General features: G+C 51.2%; 1 protein-coding gene across 2 annotated transcripts in view; it reads right to left on the reverse strand.

The window, feature by feature from the left end:
* Positions 1–24,618, reverse strand: part of TRMT61A (tRNA methyltransferase 61A) — a 40,185-nt gene extending 15,567 nt beyond the window's left edge. Inside the window, exons 1-2 of one of the 2 annotated variants that reach the window (XM_038744054.1) lie at positions 24,538–24,618; positions 21,108–21,540 (exon numbers count right to left, since the gene is read on the reverse strand). In XM_038744054.1, coding sequence (XP_038599982.1) covers positions 21,108–21,438 — 331 coding nt within the window. In that variant the 5' untranslated portion in view covers positions 21,439–21,540; positions 24,538–24,618. Of the gene's footprint in view, positions 1–21,107; positions 21,541–24,491 lie in introns of both variants that reach the window. The other variant, XM_038744046.1, reaches the window with a different exon arrangement.
* Positions 24,619–25,000: the final 382 nt, after the last annotated feature.

Below are 25,000 nucleotides of genomic sequence, written 5' to 3' on the forward strand. Positions count from 1 at the left end.
GCTCTTCGCCCGACAACACGAGGCTGCACCATCTAAGGTGTCAGAAGTGACTGCTTGTGAAAACGCACCACGTGTACAACCCAAGTTTCCCTGAACGTAGGCCGGCGCGAGAATATGGCCCGTGCATCATAGGAGACCAGGGTGTAAGGTGCTCCCAGCCAGCAGGCGCTCAGTGCACTGCCCTGCACACCAATGTGAAGGCATTCAATATAGCCCCTTCACTTCGGTCCCCTTCACTCCACAAAAACCACCCGCTCAGAGGTCGCCAACCATCTCCTTCTTGCCAAATCCAACAGCCTCTATTCCATCCTAATCCCTCTGGACCTCTCAGCTGCCTTTGGCACTGTCGACCACCCGCTTCTCCTGGAAACATTATCCAACCGCGGCTGCACTGACACTGTCCTCTCCTGGTTCTCCTCCTCTCTCTCTGGTCGCTCATCCTCAGTCTCTTTCACGGGCTCCTCTTCTGCCTCCCACCCCCTAACTGTGGGTGCCTCCCAAGGTTCAGTTCTGGGTTCCCTTCTCTTCTCCCTCTACACCCACTCCCTTGGAGAACTCATTCGCTCACATGGCTTCAATCACCACCTCTATGCGGATGCTATCTACATCCCCAGCCTGATCTCTCTCCCTCTCTGCAGTCTCGCATTTCCTCCTACCTTGAAGACACCCCTACTTGGATATCCTCCCGTCACCTCAAGCTTAACATATCTGAAACAGAACTTTTGATCTTCCCACCCAAACCCTGTCCTGCCCCTGACTTTCCCATCCCTGCAGATGGTATTACCAACCTTCCTGTCTCACAAGCCCGTAACCTTTGTGTTATTCTTGGCTCCTCTCTCTCAGTCAATCCAAATACTGACCCCATCGCTAAGTCCCGTCGGTTTGACCCTCACATTATCGCTAAAATCCACCCTTTCCACTCCATCCAAACTACTACCACGTTAATCCAATCACTTACTCTTAACTGACCTGGATTACTAAATCAGTCTCCTTGCTGACCCCTCAGCCTCCTGTCTCTCCCAACTTCACTCTGCTGCCCGGATCATTTTTCTACAAAAATGTTCAGGCCATTACTCCCCTCTCCTCAATAACCTCCAGCGGTCGCCCATCCACCTCTGCATCAAACAAAAACTCCTCACCATTGGCTTTAAAGCGCTCAACCCCCTGGCCCCCTCCTACCTCACCTCACTATTCTCCTACTACAACCTACAACCCAGCACACTTCACTCCTCTAATGCTAACCTACTCACTGTAGCTCAATCTTGTCTATCTCGCTGCCGACTTCCCATCCACGTCTTGCCTCTGGCCTAGGATGCCCTCCCCCTGCATATCCAACAGACAATTCTGCTTCACCTCTTCAAAGCCTTATTGAAGGCCCATCTCCTCCAAGAGGCCTTCCCTGACTAGGCCCTCCTTCCCTCTTCTCCCACTCCCTTCTGTGTCGCCCCGACTCATTCCCTTTATTCATCCCCCTCCCAGCCCCACTGAACTTATGTGTAGAGCCCACTGTTGGGTAGGGACTGTCTCTATATGTTGCCGATTTGTACTTCCCAAGCGCTTAGTACAGTGCTCTGCACACAGTAAGCGCTCAATAAATATGATTGATGATGATGATGATCTGTAATTTACTTTATTTATTTATGTGTCTGTCTCCCCTACAGTCCAGCCTGCTCATTGTGGGCAGGGAATATGTCCGTTTGTTGTATCATACTCTCCCATGCGCTTAGTACAGCACTTTGCACACAGTAAGCACTCAATAAATACGATTAAATGAATGACTAAATGACTGTCCGTCTCCCTCTTTAGACTGTAAGCATGTTGTGGGCAGGGGAAGTGTCTGTTTATTGTTCCGTTGAACTCTCCCAAGCCCTTAGTACAGTGCTCGGCACAGAGCAAGCACTCAAGAAATACGACTGGCTGAGCACAGAGTAAGCTCTGAATTACATTTAGTTTCTCAACGGCATGCGTTTTCGCTGTGCGCTTCGGCTGGGACGGCGTTACGGCATTCGGGAACATTTTTCTGGCAACTCAAGCCTGTTTGGAGAGTGCCCTGCGGTGCTGGAAGCAGCTCCGCGCCAGTGAACACAACGGCACCAATTGCCCGGAGGGAAGCGGAGGCTGGCTTACATCAAAAACATCATCTGAAATGTCCTGTGGTGGTGGGTGGGCTGAACAGGGAGGGTGGTGGAGGGGTTTTCAGGGAAGTCCTCCTGAAGGAGGTGTTTCCAGGCAGCCTTGGAGGACGGGACTCTACACAAGGAGAAAGGGGTACGTAATGGGCTGGAGATGGAAAGAGAATTGTGTTCCCCGGTGCTTAGTACAGCGCTTGGAACGCTCAGGGCGCTTAACAAGTCCCGAAATTATTATATGCATGGGATCGGATACTAAGCTTTAACAGGAGGCTTCGGAAAGACGCAACTCAGCACGGCTCAGCGGCAAGAGCACGGGCTTGGGACTCGGAGGTCGTGGATTCTAATCCCGGCTCCGCCACATAATAATAATGATGATGGTATTTGTTAAGCACTTACTATGTGCAAAGCACTGTTCTAAGCACATGTCTGCTGTGTGACCTTGGGCAAGTCACTGAACTTCTCTGTGCCTCAGTGACCTCACCTGGAAAATGGGGATTAAGATTGTGAGCCCCATGTGGGACAACCTGATCACCTCGTATCCCCCCAGCGCTTAGAACAGTGCTTTGCACCTGGTAAGCGCTTAACAAATGCCATCATCTTACCTCCTGCCCTTCCCCACAGCACCTGTATATATGTATATATGTTTGTACAGATTTATTACTCTATTTATTTATTTATTTTGCTTGTACATATCTATTCTACTTATTTTATTTTGTTAGTATGTTTGGTTTTGTTCTCTGTCTCCCCCTTTTAGACTGTGAGCCCACTGTTGGGTAGGGACTGTCTCTAGATGTTGCCAACTTGTACTTCCCAAGCGCTTAGTCCAGTGCTCTGCACAAAGTAAGCGCTCAATAAATACGATTGATTGATCATAATTATTATTATTATTAAAAGAACCAGGGGCCCCAGCGCTCTGCGCATGGTAGGTACCCAACCCAATCGCAGGATGGGGAAGGTGACGTCGACCGATCAAGCTTATTGAGAGCTTCCTGTGTACAGAGCACTGTACCTCGTGCTTGGGAGGGTACGATACAACCGAGTTGGTAGACACGTTCCCTGCCCACTATGAGCTTACAGTCGGTCAATGGCGTCCAACCTCTTTCCTTCAGCTGCCCGCCAAGCTACGCTCACACTGCAACAAGCCTGCTGTGTGAGAAACAGTATGGCCTGGTGGCGAGAGCCCGGGCTTGGGAGTCAGAGGCTGTGGGTTCTAATCTTGGCTCCGCCACTTGTCTGCTGTGTGACTCGGGCGAGTCACTTCGCTTCTTTGGGTCTCAGTTACCTCATCTGTAAGATGGGGATTAAGACCGTAAGCTCCATGTGGGACGGAGACTGGATCCAACCTGATTACCTTGTGTCTAGCCCGGCGCTTAGAACACGTAGAAAACGTTTAACAAATACCATCATTATTATTAAAAGCCTGAGCCACGGGGGATTGCTCCTGACTACGGGGTGAGATCATCCACTGTCTCGAGAAGCTTCTGAGAAGCAGCATGGCTCAGTGGAAAGAGCCCGGGCTTTGGAATCAGAGGTCACGGGTTCAAATCCCGGCTCCGCCAACTGTCAGCTGTGTGACTTTGGGCAAGTCACCTCACTTGGGGAAACACTACGGGGCGAGATCATCCACTGTCTCGAGAAGCTTCTGAGAAGCAGCATGGCTCAGTGGAAAGAGCATGGGCTTTGGAGTCAGAGGTCACGGGTTCAAATCCCCGCTCCGCCAACTGTCAGCTGGGTGACTTTGGGCAAGTCACTTCACTTCTCTGGGCCTCAGTTACCTCATCTGGAAAATGGGGATTAAAACTGTGAGCCCCGCCATGGGACCACCTGATCACCTTGTAACCTCCCCAGTGCTTAGAACAGTGCTTTGCACATAGTAAGCGCTTAACAAATACTACTACTACTACTACTACTACTACTACTACTATTATTATTATTATTATTATTATTATTATTATTATTATTATTATTGTTATCCGGCTCTGGATAATGGGGAGAGTCGGGGGGGTTGCACTCTCAAGGAGAGGTACGAAAAACCGGTGGCCCAACCGGTGTGTAAATTACGGGTTCCCCCAAATAACTGCCACTTCTGGGCCCGCCCTGCTGTGGCTCTCACCCAGGGAGGATGCTAACGGGGGTCACCGTGAGGTCACCTGGCAGGAAACTGAGGTGACTTCTGTGGTCCGCAAGGGCCTCTTCCTGGAGCCCACTGTTGGGTAGGGACTGTCTCTATATGTTGCCAATTTGTACTTCCCAAGTGCTTAGTACAGTGCTCTGCACATAGTAAGCGCTCAATAAATACGATTGACGATGATGATGATGATGGAGCTCGGGGACTTGGGCGATCACACAGGGCTCTAGGGCTCTTGCCCCCGGCCCAGGAGTGAATTAATCCTGGGAGTCTATGTGACCTGGGAGTTAGAGGGTCCTGGGTTCTAAGCCTGGCTCTGCCACGTGTCTGCTGTGCGACCTTGGGCAAGTCTCACTTCACTCCTCCGGGCCTCGGTTCCCTCATCTGTAAAATGGGGATGGAGCCTGTGAGCCCCACCTGGGACAGGGACTGTGCCCAGCCCGGTTTGCATATATCCACCCCAGTGCTTAGTATAGTGCTTGGCACATAGTAAGCGCTTAACAGATACCATTATTATTATTACTATCATTATTATGAGGCACGCAAAGGTGGCCCGTCGATCATAATCCTGTCGACAGCAACGAATCATTCATTGGGGGGGGCAGGGGTCTACCACTTCTGTTGTCCTCTCCCAAGCACTTAGTACAGTGCTGTGCCTTCAGGAAGCGCTCCATAAATCCCATCGTTGATGCTGATCTCCGGCTCCACACTCACTCGCCCGCTTCACGCTTGTGTCCCAGGACAGCCGGGGGCTGGGGCGGGCACAAAGGAACTCACCCGGCCTGCTCCAATTCCCCCCCAGATTCAGGGCTTCTTCGCTTTAAAACAGACCGGCTTTTCCAAGGTGGCTTTTCTAGACTCTCCCCTTCCTCCTCCTCGTTTCCTGCCAAATGGCCAGCTGGTCAGCGTAGCTGGGCTCTCGGAGGGGGGAGGCATCTAAGCGTGCCATCCCGGGCCTTTCTCAATCTAGCTGATCGCTCGTCATCCTCCATTTGACCTCCGCCCCCGGCCTCCGCTCGCTTCTGGGAGCCGAGCGGAGTGTGGGTTGCGTGCAAGAGAAGAAAAACATCCCCGCCGCAGTTGAAACTTCTGCAACCCCAGGACGTTGTCCCACCTCCCCCACGTGTCTGCTGTGTGACCTTGGGCAAGTCTCTTCACTTCTCTGTGCCTCAGTTCCCTCATCTGCAAAATGGGGATTAAGACTGTGAGCCCCACATGGGACAACCTCATCTCCTTGGGTTCCTCCCCAGCGCTTAGAACAGTGCTTTGCACATAGTAAGAGCTTAACAAATACCAACATTATTATTATTATTATTATTTAGGAGGACGGGACCTTCTGCGCTCACCACTTGAGCTCCCACCCGAGCAATTCTCACTCAGCAGGGAACCAGCTGCCGGGAGGGAAACCTTCAGAACCTCCCAAAATGCAAGCCTTAAAAATGATCTTCCTTTCCCGCTCCTTTCTCCACAAAACCGGCATCCTCCAGGCTCCCCCATTTGAGGAAGACCCACCCTCAGGAGCGGATAAGCAGCGTGGCTCAGAGGAAAGAGCCTGGGCTTTGGAGTCAGAGGTCACGGGTTCAAAACCCCCGCTCCACCAACTGTCAGCTGTGTGGCTTTGGGCAACTTCTCCGGGCCTCAGTTCCCTCATCTGTAAAATGGGGATTAAGATTGTGAGCCCCCCCGTAGGACAACCTGATCACCTTGTAACCTCCCCGGTGCTTAGGACAGTGCTTTGCATCATCATCATCAATCGTATTTATTGAGCGCTTACTGTGCACAGAGCACTGTACTAAGCGCTTGGGAAGTACAAATTGGCAACATATAGAGACAGTCCCTACCCAACAGTGGGCTCACAGTTTAAAAGGGGGAGACAGAGAACAAAGCCAAACATACTAACAAAATAAAATAAATAGAATAGATATGTACAAGTAAAATAGAGTAATAAATACGTACAAACATATATACATATATACAGGTGCTGTGGGGAAGGGAAGGAGGTAAGATGGGGGGATGGAGTGGGGGACGAGGGGGAGAGGAAGGAAGGGGCTCAGTGTGGGAAGGCCTCCTGGAGGAGGTGAGCTCTCAGTAGGGCCTTGAAGGGAGGAAGAGAGCTAGCTTGGCGGATGGGCAGAGGGAGGGCACAGAGTAAGTGCTTAATAAATGCCATTATTAGTATTATTATTACTGCTGGAGCTGTTTCCCACTAATAGCCCAACCTTGTCTTTGACCCATAATGACTCCAAGGATGCACCTCTCCCGGAACACCCCACTCTCCATCTGCAATCGTTCTGGTGGTGGACCCAAAGGGTTGTCTCGGGAAAAATACGGAAGTGGTTTACCACTGCCTCCTTCCGTGCAGCCAACTCGAGCCTCCGCCCTCGACTCTCTCCCACGCCGCCGCTGCCCGGCACCGGGGAGTTTTGACTTGTAGCAGATTGCCGCCTTCCACTCGCTAGCCACAGCCCGAGCTGGGAATGGAATGGACGGGCCTCTGCTTGACTCTCCCTCCCGTAGCCGAGACTGGCAGAGGACGGGAAACTCCCCGGGTGCCATCCTGAGGTGGAATAGCCCGATACCAGAGGCTGAACTCACGAGGGGTGCCATCAGAGGGCAGGGAGCTGTACAGGGTGCCCAGAGCCAGGGACCGTGCCTAGGGAAGCGGCTTGGCCTCACTGAAAGAGCACAGGCCTGGCAGTCGGAGGACCTGGCTTTTAATCCTGCCTACTGTGTGACCTTAGGCAAGTCGCTTCCCTACTCTGTGCCTCACCTCCTCATCTGCAAAATGGAGATCCAGTGCCTGTTGTCCTTCCTACTTAGACCGGGAACCCCACATGGACGGAGACCGTGTCCAACTCGACGATCCCGTATCTAGCCCAGTGCTTGGCACACAGTAAAAGCTTAACAGACACCAATCAATCAATCAATCGTATTTACTGAGCGCTTACTGTGTGCAGAGCACTGGACTAAGCGCTTGGGAAGTACAAGTTGGCAACACATAGAGACGGTCCCTACCCAACAGTGGGCTCACAGTCTAAAAGGAATAATAATGGCATTTATTAAGCGCTTCCTATGTGCCAAGCACTGTTCTAAGCGCTGGGGAGGTTACAAGGAGATCAGGTGGTCTCACGGGGGGCTCACAGTCTTCATCCCCATTTTCCAGATGAGGGAACTGAGGCCCGGAGAAGTGAAGTGACTTGCCCAAAGTCACCCAGCTGACAAGTGGCAGAGGCCGAATTCGAACCCATGACCCCTGCCTCCAAAGCCTGGGCTCTTTCCACTGAGCCACTAGCCCAGCGCTCAGTATAGTGCTTGGCACACAGTAAAAGCTTAACAGACACCAATCAATCAATCAATCGTATTTACTGAGCGCTTACTGTGTGCAGAGCACTGGACTAAGCGCTTGGGAAGTACAAGTTGGCAACACATAGAGACGGTCCCTACCCAACAGTGGGCGCACAGTCTAAAAGGAATAATAATGGCATTTATTAAGCGCTTCCTATGTGCCAAGCACTGTTCTAAGCGCTGGGGAGGTTACAAGGAGATCAGGTGGTCTCACGGGGGGCTCACAGTCTTCATCCCCATTTTCCAGATGAGGGAACTGAGGCCCGGAGAAGTGAAGTGACTTGCCCAAAGTCACCCAGCTGACAAGTGGCAGAGGCCGAATTCGAACCCATGACCCCTGCCTCCAAAGCCTGGGCTCTTTCCACTGAGCCACTAGCCCAGCGCTCAGTATAGTGCTTGGCACACAGTAAAAGCTTAAAAGACACCAATCAATCAATCAATCGTATTTACTGAGTGCTTACTGTGTGCAGAGCACTGTACTAAGCGCTTGGGAAGTACAAGTTGGCAACACATAGAGACAGTCCCTACCCAACAGTGGGCGCACAGTCTAAAAGGAATAATAATGGCATTTATTAAGCGCTTCCTATGTGCAAAGCACTGTTCTGAGCGCTGGGGAGGTTACAAGGAGATCAGGTGGTCTCACGGGGGGCTCACAGTCTTCATCCCCATTTTCCAGATAAGGGAACTGAGGCCCGGAGAAGTGAAGTGACTTGCCCAAAGTCACCCAGCTGACAAGTGGCATAGGCGGGATTCGAACGCATGACCCCTGCCTCCAAAGCCCGGGCTCTTTCCACTGAGCCACTAGCCCAGCGCTCAGTATAGTGCTTGGCACACAGTAAAAGCTTAACAGACGCCAATCAATCAATCAATCGTATTTACTGAGCGCTTACTGTGTGCAGAGCACTGTACTAAGCGCTTGGGAAGTACAAGTTGGCAACATATAGAGCCAGTCCCTACCCAACAGTGGGCTCACAGTCTAGAAGGGGGAGACAGAGAACAAAACCAAACATATTAACAAAATAAAATAAATAGAATAGCTATGTACAAGTAAAATAAATAAATATTAGTATTAATCATTCTCACCCGTGTATTTTTTTCCCCAGCATTTACTACAGTGCACTGCACACAGAAGGCACTAATACTATCACTACGGGCCTCCTGACCCAACCGAGATGGCTGCCACCGGAGACATTCAAGATGGCACCCAGACCAGACCGTATCAAGAGTGTCACATTACCCCCCTGCCACACACACAAAAAAATTAATAATAATAATGGCATTTATTAAGCACTTACTATATAAATGCCGTTATTATTATTAGAACCCTGCTCCTTCCGACTCCCATGCCTGTGCTCTTTCAACTAGGCCACACGGTTTCTCAAGAGTTCTGTTGACCATCTCTATATGTTGCCAACTTGTACTTCCCAAGTGCTTAGTACAGTGCTCTGCACACAGTAAGCGCTCAATAAATATGACAATGAATGAATGACTGCAAAGCACCGTTCTAAGCGCTGGGGAGGTTACAAGGTGATCAGGTTGTCCCAAGGGGGGCTCACAGTCTTAATCCTCATTTTACAGATGGGGTAGCTGGGGCCCAGAGAAGTTAAGTGACTTGCCCAAAGTCACATAGCTGACAACTGGCGGAGCCGGGATTTGAACCCACGACCTCTGACTCCAAAGCCCGGGCTCTTTCCACTGAGCCACGCTGCTTCTCTGCTTCTCTGTTCCCTTTTAGACTGTGAGCCCACTGTTGGGTAGGGACTGTCTCTATATGTTGCCACTTTGTACTTCCCAAGCGCTTAGTACAGTGCTCTGCACATAGTAAGCGCTCAATAAATACGATTGATGATGATGATGATGCCAGCTGGCTCTCCCCAACCTGGAGTGGCAGTGGAGCAGACAGGGTCAGTCTTTCCCTGTCCAGAGCTAGGGACCCGACTGAGTTTGAAGAATCACTGTTTTTGCTGGTGTGGTACCCTGTGTGACGTCACTACACCCTGTTTTGTGATGTGCTACATTTGCAACGTGAGGGCAGCCCTATAAACCTCTGGCTTAGAGGGTACGGAGCCAAACCTGTCTACAGAGTGTGGGGGCGAAGTACCTGGTGCCGGGGAGACAGGCGGAAGCGGTCAAAATTTCCAGCCCATGCCTTCATTTCTGAGGTCGATCGGGTGTGCGAATACCATCTGGGCACTGGACTCCAGTCCCGGCGTGTATAGGCTCGCCTCTGAGGGGGCATTCGGAGAACCAACGGGGTCCCAGTTTCCGAGCGCCGTGGGGTTTCTTTCAAACAATTTTTACAGCTGATTTACAACCACTTGTCCGATTACAATTTTCCAGAACGGTCAAGGGGTGAGCCGGGAGAGGGATGGACACAGATGGGACGGGGATAGAGACAGAAACACACAGATACACACACACACACGTCATTCTAATAATAGATGGTGGGAAAAACAAATAGAAAATGATTGAAGACGTACCGCAATGTATGGGTCCCAGACCCTCAAACCAACGGAAATCTCAATTAATCACAGTCTTGGGGGCCGGGGAGGGCTTGGATAATTGAACTGTGCAGGTAATCAAAACACATATATCTATGCAACATATCTGAACTCTCAATAATATGCACAACATGTTACTGAACTCTGCAGGTAATAAAAAAACATATATACTATGTATGTATATATTACACACACACCCCCACACACACACCCACACACACACCCACACACCCACACCCACACACACACACACACCCATTTGGCCAAGGCTCAGTGGTTTATTTTATGATGGCATTTTATTAAGCGCTTACTATGTGCAAAGCACTGTTCTAAGCACTGGGGAGTTTACAAGGTGATCAGGTTGTCCCACGGGGGGCTCACAGTCTTCATCCCCATTTTCACAGATGAGGGAACTGAGGCCCAGAGAAGTGAACTGACTTGCCCAAAGTCACACAGCTGACAAGCGGCGGAGCCGGGATTTGAACTGATGACCTCTGACTCCAAAGCCCGGGCTCTTTCCACTGAGCCACGCTGCTTCCCCTAATAATGGCATTTGTTAAGCGCTTACTATGTGCAAAGCACTGTTCTAAGCGCTGGGGGGGATACAAAGTGATCAGGTTGTCCCACGTGGGGCTCACAGTCAATCCCCACTTTACAGATGAGGTAACTGAGGCTCAGAGAAGTTAAGTGGCTTGCCCAAGGTCACACAGCAGACATGTGGCGGAGCTGGGATTCGAACCCATGACCTCCGACTCCAAAGCCCAGGCTCTTTCCACTGAGCCACGCTGCTTCTCTACGCTGCTGTGGGGATACCCAGATAACTGAGAGTGGGACCATCTGCTGCCCGTTGAGGGGATGAGGTTGACCCCGGAAGGGGACGGGCAGAGCCAGAACGAGCCTGACTTGAATCTCGGAAGGGATGGCCCGATCCCTGCAGAGGAAGCGGGCTGGTCAGGAACGCAAGGGCCCCAAACGGAATTTCCGAAGGATGAGGTGATGGGTTGGGAAGAAGAGCCCATGTAGTGGTGGGAAGTGGCCCATTCGGGGGCAGGGTTCGGGATCAAATGACCTCCCGGCACCCCGGCCAGCGGCACCGGGAAGCCCAGCCCAACGGATCATCATCCTCCTCAATCGCATTTATTGAGCGCTTACTATGTGCAGAGCACTGTACTAAGCGCTTGGGAAGTACAAATTGGCAACATATGGAGACGGTCCCTACCCAACAGTGGGCTCACAGTCTAAAAGGGGGAGACAGAGAACAAAACCAAACATACCAACAAAATAAAACAGCCCCACCGAGCCCCGCTCCCACCTTCCCACTCCTCCCGGCTGAGCGTGAGGCAGGAGACCCAGCCCGGCTCCCCTGAGCCTTAGAGGGGCCCGCTCAATGAACCACTCGGGATTCCTAACAAGCACAGTCTGGCCCTACAGTGATATGCGATCACTCTCCCCCTACTTCAGAGCCTTAATAATAATAAGAATAACCATTCTGGTATTTGTTAAGCGCTTACTACGTGACAGGCACTGTACTCAGCGCTGGGTGGATACAAGCAAATCGGGTCGGACCCAGTCCTTGTCCCACGTGGGACTCAGGGTCTCAATCCCCAGTTCAGATTCATTCATTCATTCATTCATTCAATCGTATTTTGAGGTAATGAGGTCCAGAGAAGTGAAGAGACTTGCCCTAGGTCACACAGCGGAGCCCCTTCCTTCCTCTCCCCCTCCCCATCCCCCCCGCCTTACCTCCTTCCCCTCCCCACAGCACCTGTATATATGTTTTTATGTATTTATTACTCTATTTTATTTGTACATATTTATTCTGTTTATTTTATTTTGTTAATATGTTTTGTTTTGTTGTCTGTCTCCCCCTTCTAGACTGTGAGCCTGCTGCTGGGTAGGGACCGTCTCTATACGTTGCCAACTTGTCCTTCTCAAGCGCTTAGTACAGTGCTCTGCACACAGTAAGCGCTCAATAAATACGATTGAAGCGGCGGAGCTGGGATTAGAATCCATGACCTTCTGACACCCAGGCCTGTGAGCTATCCACTACACCATGCTGCTTCTCCTTCAAGGCTTTATTGAAGGCACTCCTTGTCTGAGAGGCCTTTCCCAACTAAGCCCTCAGTTCCTCTTCTCCCACTCCCTTCTGTCTCCCCCTTCTAGACCGTGAGCCCACTGTTGGGTAGGGACCGTCTCTCTATGTTGCCAACTTGTACTTCCCAAGCGCTTAGTACAGTGCTCTGCACACAGTAAGCACTCAATAAATACGATTGATGATGATGATGATATCCTTACTATGTGCGAAGTACTGTACGAAGGTAGATTCAAGATAATCAGGTCCCACAAGGGGCTAAGCATATAAGTATAATCAATCAATCGCATTTATTGAGCGCTTACTATGTGCAGAGCACTGTACTAAGCGCTTGGGAAGTACAAATTGGCATCACATAGAGACAGTCCCTACCCAACAGTGGGCTCACAGTCTAAAAGTATAAGGGAGACCCGATATTAAATTCCCATTTTACAGATCAGAAAATGGGCACAGAGAAGTTACGTGACTTACCCAAGGTCACACAGCCCAGCGGCTTGAAGTGCTCACGATGTGCCAAGCACTGTACTAAGTCCTGGGGTATCTGTGTGATAATCAGGTCAGACTGTCCCTGTCTTCTATGGGGCTCAAAGTCTACGTGAGCATTCCCTTCTAGACTGTGAGCCCGTTGTTGGGTAGGGACCGTCTCTATATGTTGCCAACTTGGAGTTCCCAAGCGCTTAGTACAGTGCCCTGCACACAGTAAGTGCTCAATAAATACAATTGATTGATTGATTGATTGACTGACTGTCCCTGTCTTCTATGGGGCTCAAAGTCTATGTGAGCATTCCCTTCTGGACTGTGAGCCCACTGTTGGGTAGGGACTGTCTCTATATGTTGCCAACTTGGACTTCCCAAGCGCTTAGTACAGTGCTTTGCACACAGTAAGCGCTCAATAAATACGACTGATTGATTGAATGACTGTCCCTGTCTTCTATGGGGCTCAAAGTCTATGTGAGCATTCCCTTCTGGACTGTGAGCCCGCTGTTGGGTAGGGACCATCTCTATATGTTGGCAACTTGGACTTCCCAAGCGCTTAGTACAGTGCTCTGCACACAGTAAGCGCTCAATAAATATGATTGAATGAATGAATATCCATCCCTGATTTATTTCTGTTGCTGAATTGTACCTTCCAACTGCTTACTACAGTGCTCTGCACACAGTAAGCGCTCAATAAATACAAATGAATGAATGATCTGCTCCCTTTGTTCCCCCCTCCCTCAGCCTCACAGCTCTTAGGTCCAGATCCATCACTGATTTATTTCTATTAATGTCTGTCTCCCCTCTAGACCGTACACTCATTTTGGGCAGGGAATGTGCCAGTTATATTATTACATGGTATTCTCCCAAGTACAGTGCTCTGCACACGGTAAGCGCGCGGTAAACACGACTGATTTTGAGCCCACTGTTGGGTAGGGACTGTCTCTATATGTTACCAATTTGTACTTCCCAAGCGCTTAGTACAGTGCTCTGCACAAAGTAAGCGCTCAATAAATACGATTGACGATGATGATGACTGATTGATCGTTCGGCTCGGGGACACAGACGAATTTTTAGGCATCTCCCGGTCGTCGAGCAAGTCTAGAGAGAGCTCAGGCCTCTCCGGCCAAAGCTGCCACTACCATCCAGGATTCCCGGGCCCTGCCACGCAGCCCTGAAGCCTACGAGCTGGCACCCATCATCATCATCATCAATCGTATTTATTGAGCGCTTACTATGTGCAGAGCACTGTACTAAGCGCTTGGGAAGTACAAATTGGCAACATATAGAGACAGTCGCTACCCGACAACCCAAAATTACAGAGCGGGACCGATCCAATCGCTCCACCCGCTCCGTTCTCTCCTCCTGCCCCAACCCCGCTCTGCTCTTCACTCTATCAATGGGATTTATTGAGCGCTTACTGTGTGCAGAGCACTGTACTAAGCGCTTGGGAGAGTACACTACACAGAGTCAGTGGACACATTCCCTTCACTCCTCCCAAATCCACCCCCCCACCCCTCCCTCTTGACTATCCCGCCTCCAACCCGTTTTTTGAAACTTTGCCCTCGGCCTGGAAAGCTCTGCCCCTACGGCTTCGCTGACCCCCTTCTTTGTCATAATAATAATAATGATGATGGCATTTATTAAGCGCTTACTACGTGCAAGCGCTTACTGTTCTAAGCGCTGGGGAGGTGACAAGGTGATCAGGTTGTCCCACGGGGGGCTCACAGTCCTAATCCTCATTTTACAGATGAGGGAACTGAGGCACAGAGAAGTTAGGTGACTTGCCCAAAGTCACACAGCTGACAATTGGCAGAGTCGGGATTTGAAGCCACAACCTCTGACTCCAAAGCCCAGGCTCTTTCCACTGAGCCACGCTGCTTCTCTTGGTGGTCTTCCATTAAAAGCCACGTCCTCCAGGGTGCCTTCCCTGATTAATCCCCACACCTTCCCAGTCACGGGCATCTACAGGAGAAGTCAAAGGTGAGTGCGGTCTCACGGCCCGCCCTCGTGGCCGGGCAGCCAGGCCCAAATTGACCAATATTTCACAGAATGCGGGAATGGAGCTAGTAACGGTATTTAGTGAGCGCTGTACTAAGCACTGGGGAAAGAAGAGCCCAGTTATGACAGACACAAAGCCCCTGGCACCCGAGAGAACCAAGGCCTGAGACAGTCTCCAGCCCCTTCGGTTCAATCAATCAATCAATCAATCAATCGTATTTATTGCACCCTTACTGTGTGCAGAGCACTGGACTAAGCGCTTGGGAAGTACAAGTTGGCAACATCTAGAGACAGTCCCTACCCAACAGTGGGCTCACCGTCTAAAAGGGGGAGACGGAGAACAAAACCAAACATACTAATGAAATAAAATAAATAGAATAGCTATGTACAAGTAAAATAAATAAATAGAGTAATAAATATGTACAAACATATATACAGGTGCTGTGGGGAAGGGAAGGAGGTAAGATGGGGGGATGGAGAGGGGGACGAGGATCTTTTGTACATGTCTATTTATCTGTTATAATAATAATAGTGGTATTTGTTAAGCGCTTACTATGTCCAGCCGCTTCGGCTCTTTTGTACATGTCCATTTATCTGTTATAATAATAACAGTGGTATTTGCCAAGCGCTTACTACGTACCAGGCACTATACCAAGTGCTGTGGTAGATACAAGCAGAATTGGAAACAGTCCCTGTCCCACAAGGGGCTCACAGTCTTAATCCCCACTTTATACATGAGGGAACTGAGGCACAGAGAAGTGAAGCGCCTTGCCCAAGGTCACACAGCAGACAAGTGGCGGAGGCAGAATTAGAAACCAGGTCCTTCTGACTCCCAGGCCTGTGGTTTACCCACTAGATTGGGCTGCTTCTCGTGGATTTACTTGCTATGGATTTATTTATTCATGGGGCCGCTCCTGTTTACATCCGACATCCCTTGACCGTGGCGTCCGTCGGGATTCCTGTCCCAGGTCCAGCCTGGGAAGGACTGGATGATGATGATGATGATGATGAAGGCATTTGTTTAAGCGCTTACTATGTGCCAGGCACTATTCTAAGCGCTGGGGGAGATACAAGGCAAACAGGTTGGACACAGTCCCTGTCCCACGCGGGGCTCCCGGCCTTCTTCCCCATTTTACAGATGAGGTGACCGAGGCACAGAAAACACCGATGGCGGCAACAGCAGCAGGGTGAGCCCCCTTTCAGACCCCCAACAGCGGGACACCGGAGCCGAGTGCGAGGGAGAGAGGCCGCCCACCCGACACCATCGGGATCCCGGGGCGGCCCCTCCACTAGCCGGGAGGCTGAGAAAGTGCCCGGAGCGCGAGGCCTTCTCAACTCTTCAAACACCGACTGTTCCGTCACGGCTGCCGGATGATCATCATCATCATCAATCGCATTTATTGAGCGCTTACTGTGTGCAGAGCACTGTACTAAGCGCTTGGGAAGTACAAATTGGCAACATATAGAGACAGTCCCTAACCAACAGTGGGCTCACAGTCTAAAACGGGGAGACAGAGAACAAAACCAAACATACTAACAAAATAAAATAGAATAGATATGTACAAATAAATTAAATAGAGTAAAAAAAATATGTACAAACATATATACATATATACAGGTGCTGTGGGGAAGGGAGGGAGGTAAGGTGGGGGATGGAGAGGATGACTACTCTCCCCAGCTTCAAAGCCTTACTGAAGGCACACCTCCTCCAAGAGGCCTTCCCTGACTGAGCCCTCCTTTCCCACCCTCTTCTGCGTCGCCCTCACACTTGGATTTGCCCCCCTTTATTCACCCCTTCCTCAGCCCTTAGCGTTTGTGTACCTATCTGCAATTTATTCATTTACGTTCATGTCTCCACTGTTGGGTAGGGACTGTCTATATGTTGCCAGCTTGTACTTCCCAAGCGCTTAGTACAGTGCCCTGCACACAGTAAGCGCTCAATAAATACGATTGAATGAATGAATGAATGAATGTCCGTCTCCCTGTCTAGCATGTCAGCTCAGTCTGGGCAGGGAATGTGTCTCTACCACCTCTGTTGGACTGTACTCACCCAAGCGCTCAGCACAGTGCTCTGCATAAAATAAGCACCCCAAAAAATACGACTCATGGATATTCAGTACACCTTTGTCTTTTATATTCTCATGTCTCCTCTTTTTATGTTTGTTACCACCTGCCCCCCCACCCCCTCACTCTTAGACCGGGAATCTCCCCGGGGGCCAGGGACCGAGTCAACATTGTACCAATCGATCGGATTTATTGAGCGCTTACTATGCGCAGATCATTGTACCAAGTGCTCGGGAGAGTACAACAGAATTAGCAGATACACCCCCTGCCCATAACGAGCTTCCATTCTAAAGTATCCATGGTCCTTTTGTTCCCAGTGCTTAGTACAGTGTTTCACACCCAGGTCAGGGATTGTATCCTGTATTCACGTTCTTTTTTTTCCCCGGTGCTTAGTACAGTGTTTTACACCCAGGTCAGGGATTGTATCCTGTATTCACGTTCTTTTTTTTTCCCAGTGCTTAGTACAGCGCTTTACACCCAGGTCAGGGATTGTATCCTGTATTCAGGTTCTTTTTCTTTTTTCCCAGTGCTTAGTACAGTGTTTTACACCCAGGTCAGGGATTGTATCCTGTATTCAGGTTCTTTTTTTTTTTCCCAGTGCTTAGTACAGTGTTTTACACCCAGGTCAGGGATTGTATCCTGTATTCATGTTCTTTTTTTTTTCCCAGTGCTTAGTACAGCGTTTTACACCCAGGTCAGGGATTGTATCCTGTATTCATGTTCTTTTTTTTTCCCAGTGCTTAGTACAGCGCTTTACACCCAGGTCAGGGATTGTATCCTGTATTCATGTTCTTTTTTTTTCCCAGTGCTTAGTACAGCGCTTTACACCCAGGTCAGGGATTGTATCCTGTATTCATGTTTTTTTTTTCCCAGTGCTTAGTAAAGTGTTTTACACCCAGGTCAGGGATTGTATCCTGTATTCACGTTCTTTTTTTTTCCCAGTGCTTAGAACAGTGCTTTACACCCAGTTCAGGGACTGTATCTTGTATTCAGGTTGTTTTTTTCCCAGTGCTCGGTACAGTGCTTTTCTGTGTCTATCGTACCCACGTTCCTTTTTCCCCCCAGTGCTTAGTACAGTGTTTTGCACCCAGCTGAGTGCTTAGTAAATGTAGCTACTACATTTGGGTGTTCCCTCCCCCGCCATGCCCACATCCGCCTCTGACTTCTCCCGAAGGGAACCAGGGCAGGGCCCGGCCGGCCCCGGTGATCCCGGGGCCGCCTGCGAACTCGGGCTCCGTGGGCATCCCCCCGGGGCGCCCTCCGAGGCCCCGCTCCGTGGGAACCACTGGACGACTCGGCGGCCCCTCAACTGAGCTGATGGACTTAGGAGTGGACAGGAAGGAGAGCTCACCACGAGCTCCCTGGACCCCACCGCTGAGACTGCAAGCTCGCTGTGGGCAGGGAAAGTTGTAGCGCCCGCTCCCAAGCGCTCAGTACGGCGTTCTGCACGCAGTAAGTGCTCAATCGGTATGAATTCCGACCAGAGGAAATTGGGCTGAGCTGCGGCATGGGGGAGGGGGACGTGTGTGTCCGAGTTACAGCCAAGGGAGGATATCCTGATCGGGAGAGGGGAGGAATCTGGAACGGCAGACCAACGGCATTTGGGCTGTCACGTCCCTGGGACGAGGCGGGGCTCTATATCCTAGGCAGATTCTCAGCTTCCCAGGAGGGTACGAATCTTGTCCTGTCCTCCTGCCCTGGGATCCCCTGGGGGCCTCCCCCACATCCCCCAGCACTGGGCTCACTACTCCGGCTTCCGACTCTTCCGTGCCCGCCGGCTCCCGGCCCCCACGACTCTGTCCTGAGCGACGGGCACCAGGGACGCAGCCTTGGCTTGGAGTCTGAGGGAGACAATCCCGGTGGGAGTGTGGAAGTGACGATGGTGACGGTATCTGTTAAGGGCTATGTGCCACGCACTGGTCTAAGCACTGGGGTAGATACGAGGTAATCAGGTTGTCCCACGTGGGGCTCACAGCCTTCATCCCCATTTGACAGATGAGGCAACTGAGGTCCAGAGAAGTGAAGTGACTTGCTCAAGGTCACACAGCTGACAAGAGACAGAGCCGGGGTTAAGCCCAGGTGGTTTGACGCCCAGGCTCTTTCCACTACACCACAATACTTTCCCAAGCCCTTCGTACGGTGTTCTGCACACGATAGGTGCTCAATAAATCCCAGTGACTGTCTGGAGACCCTAGATCTGCCACCCCCAGGGATTCCCGGCTTCTCTCCGTCTCCTGCCTGCCGCCTTAGGGAGTCCAGAGAGACCGCTAGTGCCTGCGGTGTGACTCCGATGGCTCTCTAGGGCTTCTAACGGTCACCGGCTGGCTTTCCGACAGTCAACATCACCAGGCGCGCACTTTGGGAGGTGACGGATCCCGTAGCTTTGGGGGCAAAAAGGGCAGCCGCAGCCAGCCGGCCCGCCCCACGCTCGGAACCGGACAGGGGCCAGAGACGGCGACGAGATTGCCCGTCTACTCCTTGCCCTCGGTCAGCAGGACACGGCTCCTCTCCCGGCCCGGCCGCGGTACCTGTGGTACTCTGATCGTCCCCGCCGGGTGCCGAGGACTCGCACCGACCTCCCCACCGACCCCTTTGTGCAAGGTATTTGTTAAATGCTCACTATGCGTCAGGCGCTGTACTAAATGCCGACTTCTTACCTGTGTCCCGGAAAACCCTCCCTCTTCATAGCCGCCAGACAGTTACTCTCTCCTCCTTTAAAGCCTTACTGAAGGCGAATCTCCTCCAAAAGGCCTTCCCTAAGTCCTCTTTTCCTTTTCTTCCACTCCCTTCTGCGTCGCCCTGACTTGCTCCCCCTTTATTCACCTCCCTCCCAGTCCCACGGCACTTATGTCCATATCTGTAATTTATTTATATTAACATCTGTCTATAGTAACATCAGGCACTGTACTCAGCGCTGGGGAAGATACGAGGTCATCAGGTTGTCCCAGTCTTAATTCCCACTTTACAGACGAGGTAACGGAGGCACAGTGGAAGTGAAGTGACTCGCTCAAGGTCATGCAGCGGATGAGTGGCAGGGTCAGAATTAGAACCCAGGTCATTCACTCATGTATTCAATCTTATTGAGCGCTTACTGTGTGCGGAGCACTGTACTAAGCGCTTGGGAAGTACAAGTCGGCAACATAGAGAGACGGTCCCTATCCAACAACGGGCTCACAGTCTAGAAGGGGGAGATGGACAATAAAACAAAACATGGAGACTGGAGTCTTTCTGATGCCCCGGGCCCTGTTCCCCCTAACCCCGCCAAACACAACATCCGATGCCACAGACCTTTACTCTAATAATAATAATAATAATAATGGCATTTATTAAGCGCTTACTATGTGCAAAGCACTGTTCTAAGTGCTGGGGAGGTTACAAGGTGATCAGGTTGTCCCACGTGGGGCTCACAATCTTAATCCCCATTTTACAGATGGGGTAACTGAGGCTCAGAGAAGTTAAGTGACTTGCCCAAGGTCACACAGCAGATGTGGCTGAGTTGGGATTCGAACCCATGACCTCTGACTCCAAAGCCCGAGCTCTTTCCACTGAGCCACGCTGCTTCTCTGATATTCCTACACTCTATTCCTACACCCTTCTATGTCTGTCTCTCCTGTTGGAATGTAAATTCCTTGTGGGCAGAGAACGCATCTTCTGTTGCTACTGCACTTTCCCAAATGCTCAGAACAGCGCACTGTCCCAGGTGGGTGCTCAATCAATCAATCCTATTTACTGAGTGCTACTGTATGCAGAGCACTGCGCTAAATGCTTGGAAGAGTAAAAAAATAACACTGTAATAGACACATTCACTGCCCACCACGAGCTTACAGTCTAGAGGGGGAGACAGACGTTAATATCAATAAATTAGGAAAACGGACATAAGTGCCGGGGGGCTGGGAGAGGGGTGAATAAAGGGAGCAAGTCAGGGCGACGCAGAAGGGAGTGGAAGAAAAGGAAAAGAGGGTTCAGTCAGGGAAGGCCTCTTGGAAGAGATGCGCCATCAAGAAGGCTTAGAAGTGGGGGGACAGTGACTGTCTGGCGGCTGTGAAGAGGGAGGGTTTTCCAGGCCAGAGGAAGGACGTGGTTAAGAGGTCGGCAGTGAGATAGACTATTACCGCCACTCCAGTAAACCGGCAATTGATCCGCAGACCTATCCGGACCCTTCTGCCGACCTGAACCTTCCCCTCCTCCAGTGACCCCGCCAAATATCCTCTCTCGCGAGCACATCTCCGCGTCGCCGGAGCCGGCCCGGGCGACTGGTGAAGGTTTCGGCCGCATCCGCCCCGCCTGCCGCTCTCCGGGACGGGCCGCCGAGTAACCACCCCCGGCCCCCCGCGGCCCGGCCGAGGGCCCCGCCGCCACGCACGTACCCGACTCGCAGACGACCGAGCCCGGCTTGAGCTCCAGCATCATGGTGATGAGGGAGATGTCGGTGGAGTAGAGGATCTGGGTGCGGTGGGGCAGGTTGACGGTCCACAGCTCCGGCGTGGGGTGCAGGACGTACACCCAGCCCCCCTTGCTGCAGGTCACCTTGGCCCCGAAGCGCTTGCCGATCAGGTCGGCCGAATGCCGGATCACGCCGTACTTGGTCTGCGTCTGGCCGCCGGCCTGGACCCGGACCGGGAACATGGAGCCGTGGCCCAGGAACACGATGGCCGTGTCTCCGTCTTTGATCAGGTCCTCGTACTCCACGAAGCTCATCTTGGCCGGGGCGTCTCCCAAGGTTGCTAAGGCACGGTGTCCCGCACCCGGCGGGCGCTCAGTACGATCGATCGATCGGTGAAACCGCCCTCTTTTCTGAACCTGGGAAAGGGAAAAGATGGTTTGAGCGGGATTCGCTCTTGGGGACTCAGGAGGACTCCCTCCCCGGCCCCCCGGTCCTCCATCCCTCCCACAGGGAGACCCGGCACTACACAAACTGAGATTTGCTCGGCTGCACTTGGCTAATCACACAATAGGTCACGCAGCAGACGTGTGTGCTGCTGACACAGACAGCACACAGCTTCCCCAGGCAGGGGAAGCAGCGTGGCTCAGTGAAAAGAGCCCGGGCTTTGGAGTCAGAGGTCATCGGTTCAATTCCCGGCTCCGCCAATTGTCAGCTGTGTGACTTTGGCCAAATCACTTCACTTCTCTGGGCCTCAGTTCCCTCATCTGTAAAATGGGGATTAAGACTGTGAGCCCCCCCGTGGGACAACCTGATCACCTTGTAAACTCCCCAGCAGTTAGAACAGTGCTTTGCATATAGTAAGCGCTTAATAAATGCCATTATTATTATTATGTGACAGAGTTGGGATTAGAACCCAGGCCCTCTGACTCCCAAGCCCATGAGCCACGCTGCTTCTCTACTATAATAATGATAATAATCATGACGATGATTACTAGAGGCCAGGTCCTTCCACCTCTCAAGACGGTGTTGAAGCCACTAGGCCGTGCTGCTGGTCTTGGAGAAGCAGTGTGGCTCAGTGGCAAGATCCCGGGCTTGGGAGTCAGAGGTCATGGGTTCTAATCCCGGCTCCTCCACTTGTCAGCTGTGTGACTCTGGGCAAGTCACTTCACTTCTCTGGGCCTCAGTTACCGGCCTAGTGAGCGTGGGCTTGGGAGCCAGAGGTCATGGGCTCTAATCCCGGTTTCGCCACTTGTCTGCTATGTGACCCTGGGTAAGTCAGAGCCCGTTGTTGGGTAGAGATCGTCTCTATATGTTGCCAACTTATACTTCCCAGGCACTTAGTACAGTGCTCTGCACACAGTAAGAAACACAGTAAGCACTCAATAAATATGACTGAATGAATTGAATGACTATAGAGACGGTCCCTACCCAACAACGGGCTCGCAGTCTAGAAGGGGGAACCAAACATGGAGCCGGGTGTCAAAACCGTCAGAATAATAATAATAATGATGGCATTTATTAAGCGCTTACTATGTGCACTGTTCCAAGCGCTGGGGGAGATACAAGGTGACCAGGTTGTCCCACGTGGGGCTCACAGTCTTCATCCCCATTTTACAGATGAGGCCACTGAGGCCCAGAGAAGTGAAGTGACTTGCCCAAAGTCACCCAGCTGACAAGTGGCGGAGCCGGGATTTGAACCCATGACCTCTGACTTCCAAGCCCGGGCTCTTTCCACTGAGCCATGCTGCTTCTCAGAATAGATGATTATATAAATTCATTCATTCAATCGTATTTATTGAGCGCTACAATGTGCAGAGCACTGGACTAAGCGCTTGGGAAGTACAAGTCGGCAACATATAGAGACGGTCCCTACCCAACAGAGGGCTCATTCATTCATTCAATCGCATTTATTGAGCGCTTACTGTGTGCAGAGCACTGTACTAAGCGCTTGGGACGTACAAGTTGGCAACATCTAGAGACGGTCCCTACCCAACAGCGGGCTCACAGTCTAGAAGGGGGAGACAGGCAACAAAACAAAACATATTAACAAAATAAAATAAATAGAATACGTACGAATAAAATAGAGTAATAAATCGGCACAAACACATATACAGGTGCTGTGGGGAGGGGAAGGAGGTGAGGTGGGGGGGATGGGGAGGGGGCTCAGTGTGGGAAGGCCTCCTGGAGGAGGTGGGCTCTCAGTAATAACAATAATAATAATAATAATGGCATTTATTAAGCGCTTACTATGTGCAAAGCACTGTTCTAAGCGCTGGGGAGGTTGGGCTTTGAAGGGAGGAAGAGAGCCAGCTTGGCGGATGCTCGGGGGTTCGCCTAACTATTAATGATTACTATTATTCCGGATGCCCTAGCACGATACACATCATTAATCAAATCTGCACATCATCTGCCAGAGAAGCAGCGTGGCTCAGGGGAAACAGCCCGGGCTTTGGAGTCAGAGGTCATGGGTTCGAATCCCGGCTCCGCCAACTGTCAGCTGGGTGACTTTGGGCAAGTCAGTTCACTTCTCGGTGGAAAGAGCCCGGGCTTTGGAGTCAGAGGTCATGGGTTCGAATCCCGGCTCCGCCAACTGTCAGCTGGGTGACTTTGGGCAAGTCACTTCACTTCTCTGGGCCTCACTTACCTCATCTGCAAAATGGGGATTAAGACTGTGAGCCCCCCGTGGGACAAACTGATCACCTTGTAACCTCCCCAGCGCTTAGAACAGTGCTTTGCACACAGTAAGCGCTTAATAAATGCCATTACTAGTATTGTTATTCTCTGGGCCTCAGCGTGGCTCAGTGGAAAGAGCTTGAGCTTTGGAGTCAGAGGTCATGGGTTCAAATCCCGGCTCTGCCAATTGTCAGCTGGGTGACTTTGGGCGAGTCGCTTCACTTCTCTGGGCCTCAGTTCCCTCATCTGTCAAATGGGGATGAAGACTGTGAGACCCCCCGTGGGACAACCTGATCACCTTGTAACCTCCCCAGCGCTTAGAACAGTGCTTTGCACATAGTAAGCGCTTAATAAATGTCATTATTATTATTATAATTCTCTGGGCCTCAGTTCCCTCATCTGTAAAATAGGGATGAAGACTGTGAGCCCCCACGTGGGACAACCTGATCACCTTGTAACCTCCCCAGCGCTTACAACAGTGCTTTGCACATAGTAAGCGCTTAATAAATGCCATCATTATTATTATTATTCTCTGGGCCTCAGTGACCTCATCTGTCAAATGGGGATGAAGACTGTGAGCCCCCCGGTGGGACAACCTGATCACCTTGTAACCTCCCCAGCGCTTAGAACAGTGCTTTGCACATCGTAAGCGCTTAATAAATACCGTCATTATTATTATGATGATGATTATTACCACAGTGCTTTGGCACCGAGCTCGCGCTTGAGGAAAGCCACCTCACCGACGGCTCAGCACGCGCCGCTTCCGGTCCCGGGCCGCGCCACTTCCGGTCACGAGGGGCGGCGCTTCCGGTCCCGGGGCCCCGGCGCGCCGAGATGACGTCAGAGCCCCCGGCCAGCCGCGGCGCACACTCATGACGTAGCGCCCCCCTCCACTACCACCACTAACGTCACCCAGCCCCACTAGGCCACGCTGCTTAGCCTTGCCATTAATAATAATAATAATAATGATGGCATTTGTTAAACGCCGACTATTAATCAGTAATAATTAGCACTTATCGTGCTTAGTAATCAGCACTATAAGAAATAAGATAATCATGCTTATAAGTGCTAGCATACCAAAAGAAATATAATATATAAATAAGTACATCATCATCACCATAATTTTAGACTGTGAGCCCACTGTTGGGTAGGGACTGTCTCTATGTGTTGCCAATTCGTACTTCCCAAGCGCTTAGTACAGTG

This window comes from Tachyglossus aculeatus, chromosome 1 (genome assembly GCF_015852505.1).
Source record: "Tachyglossus aculeatus isolate mTacAcu1 chromosome 1, mTacAcu1.pri, whole genome shotgun sequence".
NCBI classification, from domain to species: domain Eukaryota; kingdom Metazoa; phylum Chordata; class Mammalia; order Monotremata; family Tachyglossidae; genus Tachyglossus; species Tachyglossus aculeatus.